The sequence below is a fragment of the Pelodiscus sinensis genome, chromosome 14, assembly GCF_049634645.1.
Source record: "Pelodiscus sinensis isolate JC-2024 chromosome 14, ASM4963464v1, whole genome shotgun sequence".
NCBI lineage: Eukaryota > Metazoa > Chordata > Testudines > Trionychidae > Pelodiscus > Pelodiscus sinensis.
This window is the reverse complement of record NC_134724.1, coordinates 22,534,857-22,552,018: the sequence shown is the minus strand read 5'-3', so window position 1 is coordinate 22,552,018 and position 17,162 is coordinate 22,534,857. Positions and strand designations below refer to the sequence as shown.

At 40.9% G+C, this 17,162-nt stretch overlaps 1 protein-coding gene across 4 annotated transcripts in view; it reads left to right on the top strand.

The window, feature by feature from the left end:
* Positions 1 to 17,162, top strand: part of SLC12A1 (solute carrier family 12 member 1) — a 73,507-nt gene that overhangs the window by 53,345 nt on the left and 3,000 nt on the right. For all 4 annotated transcript variants that reach the window (XM_006135065.4, XM_006135067.4, XM_006135066.4 and 1 more), the window contains 5 exons: positions 3,416 to 3,559; positions 6,508 to 6,639; positions 7,447 to 7,558; positions 11,087 to 11,173; positions 14,544 to 14,679. In XM_006135065.4, the coding sequence (XP_006135127.2) occupies positions 3,416 to 3,559; positions 6,508 to 6,639; positions 7,447 to 7,558; positions 11,087 to 11,173; positions 14,544 to 14,679 (611 nt within the window). The remainder of the gene's footprint in view (positions 1 to 3,415; positions 3,560 to 6,507; positions 6,640 to 7,446; positions 7,559 to 11,086; positions 11,174 to 14,543; positions 14,680 to 17,162) is intronic.

The following is a 17,162-nucleotide window of genomic DNA, read 5'->3' as shown; positions in this document are numbered from 1 at the left end:
AGTTCGGATAAGGCTTCCTATTCCAAACTACCGTTACTCCTCGTGGAACTACCGTTACTCCTCCTAGTTCATGCCGCGTGTAGTTGCACGGAGTCCGAACTAGCGGACATTTAAAAATGGCGGCGCCCGGCAATATGCAAATGAAGCTCGGGAAATTCAAATCCCAGGCTTCATTTGCAACTCCGGTTGCCTACATTAACCACCCTAGTTCGAACTAGGGTGGTAGTGTAGACATACCCCGAGAGTGGAAAATAACAAACAACCCACCACCCCCTTTCCAGAAGAACCCTCAGGGCTTCAAGAGAATTATTTTTCCTCTGAGAGTTAGTCCACTCAAGGGGAAACATCCAACTGAGCGATGGTGATTAATCCACTGTTCATAAAATGAAGTATTTTTTCTGTACATGAACTGGAATGGATCTAATACAAAAATGAGTATATGTATAATCATAAAACAGCATGATGGCTCTTTGCTGCCATCAGCTGGAAGTTTGCTTTTTTCATTTTTCCTTGCAGTATCCTGTTGATACACATACCAAAATGTAGTCATTATACCTAAGGGAGACATGTAGAATAGTGAATTTTTTATGCAAGTAACCACAAACCACAACACTAAAGCCCATCTTCTTTAGTGGGCAAGCTAATTTTGTAATTCCTAATAGCAAATCCCCTTTTAGGTAATTAAGGACTAAAATTCCAGCACTTCCATTTAAAAAACTAGAGCACTTGAGTACGCCACTTCAAAACACACTTTTAAATTCTAAATCAGCCTCTGTGGTCTTCCCTGTTGATATCCCTACTACTTCGATGTACTTGTCTGGGAAACAGTTAAAAATTGACTCCTATTTTAAAACTCTCTGGGAAAGCACATTCTCTAAGACTCCAGTGTAATAGCATTTTTTTTTTTTTGCCAAACTCTGAACATTTTCTACAGATTGGACCTCCCTAGTCCAGCACCCTTGGGACCTGACTAGCCCCAAATGAGGCAATTTGCTGGATCAAGGGATCAGGGTGGTTCCCTTCCACTGGCATCCTGATAGTGCCCCTCCCCTCTAGCTGGCTCCACTCCAGCCCCACTGCCACGGGGCTCCAGCCTGGCTGCATATGGGGCTTGGGCTCAGCAAGCTGCAACCAGCTCTCTAAGGACAGAGTTCCCCAGCCACCACGGCCCCACTTCTGCCGCACTCCACCAGGGCTCCCCTGGGACAGAGCTCTGTGTCTGCCCTGCTGCTGCTGCGCTGGGACAAGGCTCCATGAAGATGGGGCTTGCCAGTCCCACTGCTGCCTCGCCTGGCTGAGGCTCCCAGGGGATTGGGCTCTGTGGCTGCCCCGCTGTCCTGGACGGAGCTCTCTGGGGACAGGGCTCATCAGGTTGATCATAGGGCTCCCCTCTGTTGGACCCACTGGCTGGCTCGCATTCCCAGGCATCAGGGCTCTTTGGTCCAGCAACATCCTGATCCACAGATGTTGCTGGACCAGAGAGTCACAGATTTAAGAGGATCAACCAGTAATCTATCAGAATGTTTTATTACATTCACGATAGCATTATGTTTAAAAGCATAACTGAATCTTTAGTTTTGAGTAAGTGTGTGTCAGTGGTTATCATCACGTTCTAATCAACACAGGCACTATGCTATCATACTAGAGTCTAATTTAAAGGAAATGTTAGCAATTCAAATGCCAACAGCACTAATAAACTGTAGTGACTGCAGATGATTACATACACACACAGAAGTAATTTACTGGCCAAGGAAGATTACTTCTGCACCATGTCTCACTACAATGAAAACACCTTTCCTTATTAAAAAAAAAAAGAGCTTATTACAGACCAAATGCTTATTTTATATTAACTAGTGCCTCACCATAATAAATTTAGTAGCAGCAGATGCTACTTTTCCTTGGAGAAAAATCTCATTTTCTCCAAAACAGAAGCTATTTTGTATACCTTATATTTATAGAATAGTTTAGCTGACTCTTCTGTCTCTGCAATGAGCATTTCAAAATGCATCAACATCAGATAAAGTACTGCAATATTTCCAGTATTTACTGTGGTCACATATTCAGTGAAAGTACACAAATATTTATGAGCATCCCAAAATAGGAGTCAGCCTGCTCTTGTGATTACTGAAGGGAACTGAGAATTAGGCAACTAGATTTTATTCACAATTTAGAATCTGATCCACAGCCTACTGAAGTCAGTGAGAAGACTCCATTAACTTCAGAGGGCTGTGCATTGGGACCTTACTTAGTAACCTCACCTCAGCCCTGCCTATTCTCTGTCTCAGACACGTAGTAGTCTAATCTCCTGTGGGCTATAGTACTTTGTTCTAATTTTGGTTGTTGGGTTTAGGGCATGTCTACACTACACAGAATGTCTACACTACACAGATTATCTGCCGCGGACGATCTTCAAGAGTTCGATTTAGCAGGTGTAATATAGACCCACTAGATGGAACTCAAAGAGTGCCCCCTTCGGTGCCAATGCTCTTGCTCCACACAAGGAGTAAGGGAAGCTGATGAGAGCAAATGCTTCCATCGGCCTCCTGCTGTGTGGATGGTGCGGAAACATGATGTAAGATATGTCGACTCCAGCTACATAATTTACATAGCTGGAGTTGAGTATCTTACTTTGACCTTCTGATGTAGTGTAGACCAGGCCCTAATGCGCAGGTGCTGGGTGATGTTGGTGTTAAGAGATATATAGAGGTTAGACTACAATCTGGTGTTCCCTTCTGGCCTAAAACTCAGTGCGACACATGGGACCACGGACAACAGGCTTTGCAGGGCTTGGGCAGAAGGGACGAGGCTACGGACTGTGAGCCCTCAGCTCTTTCGCCAGACAGTCCTCAGCACCACCTGGACCACACCATGCAGGGCTCCAATGGCAATTTAAAGGGCCCAGGGTTCCAGCCACTGTTGGTGCTGCAGTAGCAGTGGCAGTAGCGTGGAGCCCCAAGCCCTTTTAAATCACAGGGCCTTGGGGTAACTGCTCCTTTGCTTCCCACCATCAGCAGCCCTGAACAAATTATTTAATAAATCTGTGCCTGTGTTCCCCAAGCTAGAGAAAATCAACCTTTATAAAGTGCTTTGATATCCTTAAAAGAAAACAGACCCAACTAATACTGCTATTTCTAATCCAGTGGACTAGCGAACTAAAGATAGAAAGCAATGGATAGCAGTGCAATATCTCTAGAGAAGTATGGTGCACCCTGAAATAGAGATTTTGCAGATTGAGTTTTCAGTTATCTGCTAGGAAAACCATTTCACAAGAATGGATATTATCCCAATATTTACAGTGGATACTAAGAATCACAACAGATAATTATAACTCTCAATGTTATTGTCATCAATTGTTTAGTTTAAACTGTAAATTATTGTGTTACTAGTTTTCAGCAGTGTTGTTTTCAATTAACAGAAGAATTAGAGAAGTTAGAGCAGGAGAGGCTGGCACTAGAAGCTACCATTAAAGACAACGAATTTGAAGAAGAAAATCGTGGTATCCGTGGATTCTTTAGCAAAGCCAAAAAACTCAATATTACAAAGCATGTAACCAAAAAAGGTAAGATCTTAAATGATGTAAAAGAACACTTTATAACACTTTAACTGATACACAACTATACCTTCATTATAAAGGAAAGCTTTTAAGGTACAACAGCCTCCTTTGACTTTACCTAGGGGAACTGGAATTTAATTCAGACAACACATTGGGAAATTCACCAATTGAGTATTCTCCCGAACATAAATGTATTAGTTGGGATAGCAATATACCCCGTAATAAGGTATATAGTGACCTCTGCTGATACAAGGGTATGTCTACACTAGCTCGGTAGTTCGAGCTAGGCAGGCAAATGAGGGCAACCAGAGTTGCAAATGGAGCATGGGATTTAAATATCCTGGGCTTCATTTGCATCTTCCTGGGCGCCGCCATTTTTAAATCCCCCTTAGTCCGAACTCCGTGCCCGCGGCTACAAGCGGCACGGAATAGGTAGTTCAAATTAGGATCTCTAATTCGAACTACCAGTATTCCTCGTTTCCATATTTAAATCCCGGACTTCATTTGCAACTCCGGTTGCCCTCATTTGCCTACCTAGCTCGAACTACCGAGCTAGTGTAGACATACCCCAAGATGTTACCAGATATGACAGACTAATTTCTTAACTAATTTGTGTTCTTAACTAATTTCTTTAAAGTGCCACTGGACTCCTCCTAATTTCTTCTGTCATTTTTCAGATGAAATGCATGTCTTTGTTTTTTTACTTTTAATCTAACTGATAAAATTGAGTATGGTTACTATATGTCTGAACAGACCCAGATTAACAAGATCTTATTTGTAGTGATGTCATTTTTCTGAAGTTTTATAAAAGTGATGAAATGTGAACAAAATTCTGTGAACAATTAAATTCAAACTCTCTCCTGAACAAACTCAAATGTACACCTAAAACTCAATGTGTGGATGAAAAATGTAAAAAATGGTTCTGATTCTATGTTTTGAATATATTACCATATTAAATGAGCGAACCAATGTATGCATAAGCACTGAAAGCAAACGTGTAAGTGCTATGAAACTATTTCAATGGCCTGTGAGTAGTATAATGTGACAGGATCTAGAATATTAAAATGTATATGGTAGATAAACAAACCTATATGTGAAATATAGTAAATCTACAGCAAAGTGCTTACTGAATTTAAATTCTCATTTCACAATTGTTAGGGTATGAGAATGACCCATCCAAAACCATTTTTGCATTTATAAAAATATATTTTGAATTTTCTATGACAGAGAATATGGCCTTTCTGTACACCCAACTCCCAGAGATATCAAGAAGATGACATAGACTATTAGCACAAAATGTAATCAATTCTTTACATGGCAGTGCTCAGTTAATTTTACATGTTAGAATAGAATCTCCTTTCATAACAAATGCTACAAAATATGGTGTGTTCCATCTTCTCTTTTCTCTTCAGTTCAAAAAGAAAAAAGAACTGGTTGGGAATTCGGCATGGGAAATATCATTTTGGCAGAATCTGCCCTTTTAAGAAAATGGAAATATTCAGCAGGAAAGGATTTCTATACCACTCTAATAGGAAATACATATTGAACACTTTTGCCCAGCATATTTTTCAAACAGAAATATAGAAATACATTATGTTAATAAATATTCCTATCTTCCTATTTTGTTGTTGGAACTACCAAAATAGATGCCCTACTACACAGGAAATCAGATAAGTGTTTTATAATTACCTTGCAAAAACTCTAGGAACATTGGAAGACTGTACAAAGCATCTTCTGAACTTAATACATCAGAGCAAAACCTATACAGAAGCCTGTCTGCTCCACTTTAAATATTGGTCTGACACTGTCTCTGAAATCATTCGAAGATAAACTGTAATAAAGTCATTGGCTTAAAAGAATGATGGAATGGGAAAAGGTGTTGTTAGTGAATAGACAAAATGTACATTTTTAGATAGAACCAACATTGCAACATAATGCAAAGCATATTTTTAATTAATACAAAGGACATTGTAAGTTTGGGATATCCATTATGTAATGTATGTCCCATGCTTACATTTTCCTCTTATCCTTAGGGATTGTCTACATGGAGAAATCGCCCAGAATAGCTATAGTAGAATTGAAAAGCTTTGGATCTTTGGCCCAACTCAGCCTTCTCTGTATCTAGTTTGTTGTCCACATCTCCCTTTAGCAAACCCTATCATGTATTTTATGGAAGATTCTATATTTTGCAACACACGAATGTGTTTGTAATATAAAAGGTTAAAAATTGTTATTTCTTACATTTTTCAAAACATTTTATCTGCCTGTGTTTCAATTAAGAATCGATTTTAGAATAGGTTATCTACTTCACAGAAATCTGTTTCCTTTTACAGCAGGTACAATTTCATGCAATAAAGTCTCTCTATCATAAAAACTAACAAATGACAGCAAACTATCCCAGACACTGCAATCCAGTTGGTACCTTTGGAAGTTGTGTATACTGACACATTAAGATTAAAAAACATGATTTAATTGTACAGTAAAGGTATCCTGGGTTAAGGCCTAAGAACCATGTTACCAAGACAGTTCAGGTACCTCCAACAGTTGTATGCATAAATATGCATAAATATTTGTAGGTGTGGGTGCTAAATCATTGCAATACATTATCTATGTAACAATTAACACTGAATCCATTTTATGCCATGATCTGAAATCAACACAGTGCTTTATAATCCCACATTTTAAAACTATCATAGATTCTTTCTTTAATGTAAACGGTAATATGACTATTAAGAGATTAGACAATATTTCAGTAATCATTTTTTACTCCCTGGCAAACATTTCATTATTTTGTCCAAAGGGTTCCAATTCCTAGAAAGAAACAGAAAGCAAGAAAAATCTCTCTCCAATGACTGTGTTTTATTCCTTGTTTTCTAAAAACACATTTATCAGAAAGTTACTTTGCTTCAGTTCTCAAAAGAAAAGAAGATACACAGTCTTCTTTCTCATTACAGACAGCAGCATTAACACAATCCAGTCTATGCATGTGGGTGAATTCAATCAGAGGCTGCTAGAAGCCAGCAATCAGTTTAAAAAGAAACAAGGGAAAGGAACAATTGATGTTTGGTGGCTGTTTGATGATGGAGGTAAGAGATTCAAAAGGACACTCCAGGGAGAAAGATTTTTGCATTGCCAAATATAAATGCATAATTGGGAATTTCTGTAAAATGATAACACTTCCATGATGTAGGGTTTTTTCACACGGCTTAAATATTTTAAGATAAATTTGCCTATGTCACTACTAGGGATGTTAAATATCGGTTAACTGAATAGTCGATTAACCTCATGAAATCTTAGTGGTTAGTTGAGTATTCTATAGTCCCCGGGCAGCCTCTGTCCAGGGGGCAGGGGTCTGAGCTCCCGGACCAGGCACAAGTCAGAACTGAGCTGCTTTAAATGCAGAGCTGCAGTGGGGGTAGGTCCAGGACCTAGTGCAAGCCAGGACTGAGCTGAGCTGCAGGCCAGCCTGCTAAATTTACTGGCAAGAAGTGGGGGGGAAATGTGTGAAGTCTTTTGCATTAACCTATAAGCTTTTGCTTTTCGGTTAATCGACTATACTATTACATCCCTAGTCACTACCAAGTAAAGGAGACAGTTTTGTTTTTGCCACCGGTGCTGACTTTCGTTTTGCTGGGAGGTTCTTTGCCCCATGGGCTCACACTAGGTCCAGCTCTTCCTGTCCCTGCTCTGCTTCTTCCCACGTCTCCCACCATCACTTCTCCTCTTCCCATTCCTGCTCCATCTTTCCCCCCAGTGCCTCCCACCCACAATGAAGTCGCCCCTCCCACCCCTCTCCCGCTGGGTGCTCCAGAGCACTCAGGAAGTTGGCGTCTATGGTTTTTAACACTAATTATACTCATTTGATCTCCTTACGGTTTAATATGTTTATCCAGGTTTAACACTCCTAATTCCCCATATTCTGACTATGAGGAAAAAGTGGAAGGATTGTAAATTAAGGATCTTCACTGGAGGAAAGATCAACCGGATTGAAGATGAAAAATTAGTGTAAATTTACTTATTTTTCCCACTACTGTTTCAAATATTTTGATTGCTTAGGAATACTATTTGCATATAGTTCCCCCTAATATTTCTGAGCAGGTACAATATACTCTATTTTGGACAGCAATAAAAGTATATTTCATATAGAAATGTCTAGATCTTGACAAAGGCTTTATGGGTCATTAATCTTAAATGTAAATGATTGGCACAGGAGGGTCAGACGTCACATATTCTCTTCCTAATAGGTCATGTTCCCTCGCTACAGAATGATACTCCTTAGTTTGCACTGTGAAAATCATTGTATTGTATCTTTGCACTATGAAAATCATTGTATGTAATACAGAGTCATCACCACTTGAAACAAAATTCTTGGTGTATGCCCATTTAATCTGTGAATCCAGAGACGCAACTAACCTCAACATCCTACCCATCTATAAAGCACTAAAGCTTTCCAGAGGAGCCAAAAGAGAAATGATAATGTTTAAAAAAATTATCATCTGAGGAGACTTCAACATCATCACAGACAACATTTTTGATATTATAACACAAACCAAATTCTCCATTTTAGAATTCTCACAATTAATCTCTGCACCCATTTCTACCAGCCAAACATATTCTGGATTAGATGTAGACATAAACTGCAAGAAATACTCCTCTCCAAGCCTGCTTAGATAGCTTCTTCCTCCAGGTGGAAATTAAAACTGCCTTCTTATACAAGAAGAAATCACCACAACGATCTGCCCTAGTGAATTCTTAGCTCCTGACAAATACCAAAAATTAGTTATAGAAAAGAAATCAAGGAATTGGGTAAGTGAAGTACTGTAACCCTTCCCTGACTACTACTGTAGACAAGCCAATTTCAGAACTACAGGCAGTCCCCGGGTTACGTACAAGATAGGGACTGTAGGTTTGTTCTTAAGTTGAATCTGTATGTAAGTCGGAACTGGCGTCCAGATTCAGCAACTGACCGCCAGTTCTGACTTACATACAGAATCAACTTAAGAACCCCAGGCGTCCCCAAGTCAGCTGCTGCTGAAACTGATCAGCAGCTGATTCCAGGAAGCCCGGAGCAGAGCAACTCTGCCTCGGGCTTCCTGTAGTCAGCGCTGGTCAGTTTCAGCAGAAGCTGACTTGGGGATGCCTGGGGCAGAGCAGCTGGGGTGCTGCTGGGTTGCTCCAGTAGCGCCGCTCTGGGCACTACTGGACCAACCCAGCAGCACCCCATCTGCTCTGCCCCAGGCGTCCTGATTCAGCCGCTGCTGAAACTGACCAGCAGCGGCTGAATCAGGACCTGGGGCAGAGCAGCTGGGGTGCTGCCGGGTTGGTCCAGTAGTGCCCAGAGCGGCGCTGCAGGACCAATCGGCAGCGCCCCAGCTGCTCTGCCCCAGGGTCCAAAACAAAAGCCTGGTCTGCTGGGGGGGCACACTATCTGCGCCCCCCCCCCCCCAGCAGACCAGGGACTCGGGGAGCAGAGCCGCAGCGGCAGCGGGGTGCCGCGCCTCTGAGGCTTTGCTCTGGCAAAGTCTCAGAGGCGCGGGACCCGCCGCGGCTGCCGCTTCAGTCCCGGTGCCTGTGGTCTGCTGGGGACGGTCCCCAGCAGACCACAGGCACCGGCACTGAAGCGGCAGCAGCGGCGGTTCCCCACGCTTCTGAGGCTTTGCTCTGGCTCTGATACCGTCCCCAGCAGACCACAGGCACCGGGACTGAAGCGGCAGCAGCGGCGGGTTCCCGCGCTTCTGAGGCTTTGCTCTGGCAAAGCCTCAGAAGCGCGGGAACCCGCCCGGTGCCCCTGGTCTGCTGGAGACGGTCTCCAGCAGACCAGGGGCACTGGAGCAGCTTACGAACGGGGCTTTCTCGCCCCGGAGCTCGCAGGTAGCAATCCGCCACCTCGACCTCCGGGGCGAGAAAGCCCCGTTCGTAAGTGCAGATCCGACATAAGTCGGATCCGTGTAAGTCGGGGACTGCCTGTACATGCAAAACCTATAAGAGTCAGATACCCTTAAAATAGGGCACATAAATAAAAACTATAAAATAATCAAGTTATTTCTACTAAGGCTGGAAAGGAATATTATATATATATATATATATTGTTTTTCTATTTTTAATTTTTTGGGTACTGCACAGATACTTTAGTAATGGGACCACATAAGTGCATAGATTGATAACATTCCAATTCCAAATATTACTTATCAAACCTGTGGGCCAAATTCTCTTCTCCAATCAGTACGGTGGTGTTATGTTTATTCAATGCACACAGGTTCTGATAACTCTGATGATAGAGCTGTGCGCCATTGACTGGAAGAGATAATTCTCCCTGTATTTTTTTGTATGTGACAGATCTTTTTGAATTTAATCTTTTAAAATATTTGATCAAAGTACCAATGTTTTCCCGAAAATACAAAAATATATCCCTCTGGATGCTGCCCTTGCTTTCTGTAACTTTATGCAATTCTACATCACTCAGGGCTATGAAAAATTACATGTAAAAAAATTAAAAGTAAAGTTGACCTAAGTGTAGAGTTGCCGGATGGTTTAACCAAAAATACCGAAAGCTGTTGAGCGAGCAGAAAAAAAAAAAAAAAAGATCCCGAGAGTTATTAATTAAAAAAAATCAATCAATACCAGACATAGGGTTGCCAGGTGTCTGGTATTCACCCGGACAGTCTAGTATTTTCGCCTCCTGTCCGGTAAAAAAATTCAGAGAATACCGGACACCTAAAATGTCCAGTATTTTCTGATTTTTTCCCCGGCCAAGAGGCAAAAATGCCAGGCACCTGGCAACCCTACAAACACTCAGCACCCAGCCTCCCCCCCCGAGCGCCTCCCTGGCTCCCAACACCCCCAGCCCCCCACACCAGCCCCCATGGTTACCTGGTTCCGCAAGGCTGCCAGCACAAAATGGCTGCCGACCAAGGGAAAGCCCCGGGGTCTTAGTGTTCAACCGCTCCCCTGTTCCTATCCCTGCACTCACTCTTAAAGGGGACATGGTGTTTTAATGCTGTTTAATTTTATTTATTTATTTTGCTTAATAACTCTCAGGGTCCTTTTTTTGTGTGCTCAACAACTTTGGTCTCCCCCCCCCCCTTTTTATTTCCTTCAACAGAACTTTTTCCCAGTGGGTTTTTTTTTTTTTTTTTTTTTTTGCAGGGGAGGGGTGTTTGGTATTTTTGTTTCAACCATTTGGCAACCCTACCTGGCAACCCTACCTAAGTGCCAGTTCTGCCAACCTACCTACTGCCTCTCAAAGAGGCTGATTTACCATTGTGACAGAAAAACATCACTGTATCATCTACTTCTCAGTGCTTCATCAGCAGAGTAGTGTTTCTAGTATAGCCATACACAATTTTATAAACTGTAAACCAGGGTAAATGCAAGCAGAAACACTAACTGAAGCATCTCAGATAAATTCACTTGTCATATAATTAAGTTAAAATACTAGATGATTACTTTTCATGATTTAACTCATTTATGAGCATTCTTTGATCTGAGGTGCTTAAAAATGCAGTGATAAAGTGTTCTCCCCTTTGTTTTCAGGATGACTTCACTTCTAAGCAAATTCAGAATAAAATACGCTGACATTAAGATCATTGGCAACATCAATATGAAACCCAACAAAGAGAGGTAAGAAACATTTCCAAAAACCCATTATTTGACTGCAGTTTCTAAATCTGGGAGTTGTTTCTTTTATACTGATTATAAAAATATCAAAGGATGAAAGCAAGAGCACTAAAAAAAGGCTTTTAAAAATCACAGTACAAAGGTTTGCACTACAAACGGCCTTCCACTTTATGTTGCAATCATAAGCCTTTATTTTAATACAAAGACTAATTAGAGACCCACAGTTATGAGCCACTGAATTTAATAGACATCATTTTATAATTACTTTTCATATCTGTTTTTGTTTCCATGGCCTTGACTTCATCATGCTATTCATCAGATTGCGGCTCTTTTGTAGACTCATCTTCCCTTCTGATTGAGACTTTCAAAGTCCTCTTACATTGCCCAGGCATTCTGTAGTTTACCATCTTTCAGGCCAAACACACACACAGCTCCTTCCCTAGAGAAGGATGGTTCAGCTCTCTCTTATCATTCAAATATAATGAAGGCAAAACATTTTTTTTAAAGCTAGGCAAATTTATTCTCTAGATAAGTCAAGCAAGGAATGAAGAATAATATTCAAGAAAATCCATGTCTGAGTGACTCTTGAGAGCAAAGCCAGAATTAAACATTTTGCTGTCCAAGGCTAACTAGAAACTACTGTCCCTCACAGCCACTTCATATTTTCTACCTTACATTTTGCTGCATTTGATGATTACCCCTGTGTTGCTCACCCCTGTATTTCAGAACCTGTTGTAGATAATGACAATTCAGCAGGTAAATGTGCCTCCTCCCTTCTAAAACAAACCACCATCTCTGGATTTCTGTTGAACTTTCCCCAAACTGAGTAAACTTTAAAGAAAGACTTACAGGGTTAAGTCCCAACTCTCCCATTGTAAATCTTTCCAAAATGAAGTATCTCCTCATCAGTGCTCAGAGAAGGATATACCTCCACTCCATCAGAATTCAGTTCAAAATCTCTACTTTGTTCTTCAAGGTCCTCTATGAAATGCCAGTTTACTTGCACCTCCTTCTACTCTCCAGCCTATTTACCATGCTTCTCTGATACCATACTTTCTTTCTGTTCCACAACCATCATCTCTGGGACTTCATGTATAACCTTGGGCAAGTCACTTAACCTCACTGAGTCTCCATTTTTCTGTCTGTGTAAAATGGTTATAACAATACTTATTTGTTTCATTAGTGCTTGTACAATGATTGGTTGGCAGACATCACAGAAACGAAGAGTGTTATACTATTGTGAACATATAAAGTGTTTTCTATCTGACATCTTAATTTCAGAAAAATCAGCAAAGCCATTTAAATTATTCATCCCCTTTCTTATTCCACAGTATATATTTTCTTCTTAATTTTACCCAGAATTGTGAAGAGCATTATTCTTTTCTTCTTTCTTGTGTTAACTGAATAATGATCTTCCAAAACAATATTTGCAAAGGAATCAAACAAAAATACATTTGGCATTCACAAAAGCAAACTCATTTGCAAATTCAGCATTATGTATAACATATAATAAATGTATATCATGACTGGACACTTGCAATAGTGCCATATTTCTCCCTAAACCCATGTGCAAATCCCCTAGATTTTATTAAGAGATGTGCACTTGGATTAAAGGCAGATTAAGCTCTGAAGTTGCTGCTGAAAATTATAAAATTATATATATAGATTGGCCTCTGAGTACAGTAATATCAAAATGCTTTTCAGTTGTTTATGAATTTATTTTAACGACATCCTTGCAAGGTAGAAGGTGTTAATAACCATATTTTACATATGGGAACTGATACACAGAGAAATTTAGAGGCATGTTCAAAATCACACAGGAAATCTGTAGCAGAACTGGGAATTTAACCCAGATCCCTGAGGCCAGAGCATTAGCCATAGAACTTCTTTCCATCTGCCATTAAGATAAGTTTACACAGACTAGCTATTAATTTTATTAAAGCTATATACTGATTATTCAGGTGACTTCCAACACTACAAAACTCTGAAAAATGTTTAAGTGTATTCAGTGTTGGGATAACATCCCACATTCTTTATTCAATTTAAATTCTTGTCTACATTAGAACTTACTTCAGTATAACTTATGCCATTCAGAGCTATGAATAATCCACATCCAAGTGGTGGAAGTTATATTGACTGGTGTAGATACCACTATGGCCTGTTCTTACACTAGGACTTCATATCGACTTTAGTACATATGGTCAATTTTATAAGTGATGCATCACCAAGCCTCTCACGTTGACCTTAGGGCTGTGGAAGTCGATTTCTGTACTCATCCTTTTCATGAGGAGTAATGCTATTCCCAATCTTGTATGGTTGAATTTATACTAGTGTAAATGCAGCATTGCTTGAAAGTCGAGTCTATTGGCCTCTGGGAGGCCTTCCACAGCTCCCCGTTCTGACCAGACAGGGGCTGCTTTGCCGCTGCAGCTGATAGAGGCAATGTGGGGGGAGGGGCAAAGGGCACCACAGAGATGGTGTTGGGGGGAACAGGCTTTTAAGCCGGCTCCTGCTTCACCATCCCCTTTGCTGCCTCTGATACAGAGACAGGAATGGGGAATGTGAGTAGTTGACTAATTGACTACTCTTTTACATCCCTAACCAATACTTTCCAGTTTAGTGAAAACGTTTCATCATCTTAAACAGGCTATGCTACAAGGATACCAATGGTTGCTGCAAATTTGCTGTACACATACGGTACGTCTAAACTACATGGCTCCGTCGACGGAGCCATGTAGATTTGTTGTTTTGGCAAAGGCAAATGAAGTCGCGATTTAAATGATCGCGGCTTCATTTAAATTTACATGGCTGCCGCGCTGAGCCGACAAACAGCTGATCAGCTGTTTGTCTGCTCAGCGCGCTAGTCTGGACGCTCCCCTGCCGACATCAAAGCCCTTTGTCGGCAGCCCGGTAAACCTCATCCCACTAGGAATAACGGGGCTGCCGACAAAGGGCTTTGATGTCGGCAGGGGAGCGTCCAGACTAGTGCGCTGAGCGGTCAAACAGCTGATCAGCTGTTTGTCGGCTCAGCGCGGCAGCCATGTAAATTTAAATGAAGCCGCGATCATTTAAATCGCGGCTTCATTTGCCTTTGCCAAAACAACAAATCTACATGCTTCTGACAACAGAGGCATGTAGTCTAGACACAGCCATATGGGGCCAAAAGTACCTTTTAGTTTTACCGATATAAACTCATTTTAAAGTGGTGGCACAGATGTATTTGAGGGTATAATTTGGCTCCAAATGTTTAAAGATGTTGCATGTCATTCAGCTATAATTCTGCAGTCTGTAGGGACCTGCCTTACTTAAATTATCTGTGAAATAATGAGTTAGTACCCTGCTGTGAGGCCTTTTTTTATAATTCCTGTTTCAGCTGGAAATTCTTTGAAGAGATGATTGAACCATATCGCCTCCATGAAAGCTGCAAAGATTTAACAACTGCTGAGAAATTAAAAAAAGAGACTCCATGGAAAATTACAGATGCAGAGCTGGAAGCATTCAAGGAGAAGGTAAATCTTTGCCTACCTTTATTTTATGTTGCTGGCTAGCTAGTGAACAAATCTGAAATATCAGCTTAAGAATTTGATATACATGTTAACAATGTATCAGCATTTGATTTTTTAAGAATTGGGTCTGTATTGTAAATATTATATAAAAATGATTTTTCCTTTGAACTCTGAAGGCAGCCTATCTAGAATAGTCAGTGTGGCTTTAGACATTTAACTCTGCAGGTATACGCTCATTCATGGAAAGCCAAAAGCAGGATTGCTACATGAAGCAAAGGAATGGTGGGTTTTAGCTATGAGGGCAAGCCAAAGAGAGGAGGCCTGTACATTTAGGAGATGAAAGAACTTATTGAAGTATTTAGAGAAGGCTCTACAACACTGGGGAAAGAGTCTTAGACTCTTTGGCTCCGTCTAGACTGGCTGCGTCTAGACTGGAAAAACTTGCCAGCTGTCTACATTGGCTGCTTGAATTTCCGCAAGAACACTGACGATCTCATGTAAGATTGTCAGTGTTCTTGCGGAAATGCTATGCTGCTCCCGTTCGGGCAAAAGCCCTCTTGCGCAAATGCTTTTGCGCAAGAGGGCCAGTGTAGACAACGCGGTATTGTTTTATGCAAAACCGCGTCTAGATTGGCACGGATGCTTTTCCGCAAAAAGTGCTTTTGCGGAACAGCGTCTGTGCCAATCTAGATGCTCTTTTCCGCAAATGCTTTTAACGGAAAAACTTTTCCGTTAAAAGCATTTGCGGAAAATCATGCCAGTCTAGACGTAGCCTTTGTTATTAACATCGGACTCAAATTGGATAAAAACCTATGTGAATCAATGAGCAACATGAAACTGCAGGACCACTCAAAGAAATAAGAACAGCAAAAACAAACTTTAGGTTTACTGCATGGGGAAGTTTTTTTCCCTCACCCTTCTAGGTTAATCAAAAGTTGGAATTCTCTGACCAAGAGGAGAACCCGGATGAAAATTCAAGAGGAAAAAATTAAATAGTTATTTGGATACCATTGGCACGTGAAGGTATCATACATGGGATAAATGCTTAACTAAATTATGGTATTCCTACACATTAAACACAGGATTAAATTAAGGGCAAGATTTCAAATTGAGATGGAATATTCCTTAAGAGGAGATTGATATGAACTATACCTTACTTATGTTTTCTTTCTCTAGAGTATTGGACAGGTGAATTAGGATGAGGAGGATAGATCAATTCCTTGTAGGTGAAATTCACACTTGTACGGATGTCCCAACTTAAAACCATTAGGCATTACTTTTCCCTGTCCTTTTCTTCTCTCTTAAGTGTGTTGTGTTTTGGAAGTTTTTGGAAACTCAGTCTGACTTTGATGTAATCCAAGTTAAACTTCAATATAGCATTCATGTGTGCAAATTTATAAAGTCCATAAAATTGCATTATACAATTATAATATTTTATTTCCTATTTATTATTATCAGTCTTGTAGAAAATTTTACTAAAATGAATAACCTCTGCTACATTGCAAGTGGCTTATTTATTTACATAAGTATTTGATACCGATTGAGATGGCACTTTGGCACCTGGCAAATTAATTGTAGCAACCTATTAAACTGCCAACTACAGACAGCAGAAAACAGACTATTTTTGTTTCCTCAAACAGCCATAATAAGTAGTCTACTACCATAGTCAACAGTCAAAGAAATATATGACAGCCATAATCCATAGACCCATATTTGACCAAAAAAAGCTGGCTCTTTCAAGCTCCGTATGTCATCACTGTGACATATCAGGGAACAATCCAGACTAAAAAGCAGATCACCCTGCTCTGCAAATCTGCATGCCTTACATTGCCTTGCTTAAGGAGTTCCCTCTTGGGCTGCTTACAAGCCGCCTTACAGCATGTAAGCCACACCCTGAGGCTATGTCTACACTGCAGTCTTCTTACACAAGAACTTTTTGCGGAAGAGATCTTCCACAAAAAGTTCTTGCGCAAGAGCGTGTCCACACTGCCACGTGTTTTTGCGCAAGAGCTGTGCTTTTGCACAAGAGCACCCATTTCAGTGTGGATGCTCTCTTGCGCAAGAAAGCTCTGATGGCCATTTTAGTCATAGGAGTTTCCTGCACAAGAAACCTCTGTTGCCTGTCCACACATGCCTTTTTGCTCAAGAGCTCTTGCGCAAAAAGGCATATTCCTTATTTTTTGAGGAAGACCAGCTCTTGCACAAGAGGGGGTTTTTGCACAAAAAGGAGCTGTCTACCTAGCTCGTTTTTGTGCAAAAGCCTCTTGTGCAAAAATGGCTGCTCATTACTTATGCAAATGAAGCGCAGCAATATTCCACGCCACACTTCATTTGCATATGCTTTTCCGCAAGAAGGCTACAGTACAAGGCCATGACTCTCACCAGCCTTGATTATATTGCAGGGTAGTGCTAACACACCCTGAGGCTTAGGATTTCCCCCAAGAAATGTATGGCCTGTATTGCCCAGCCAGCTCCTAGAGAACACC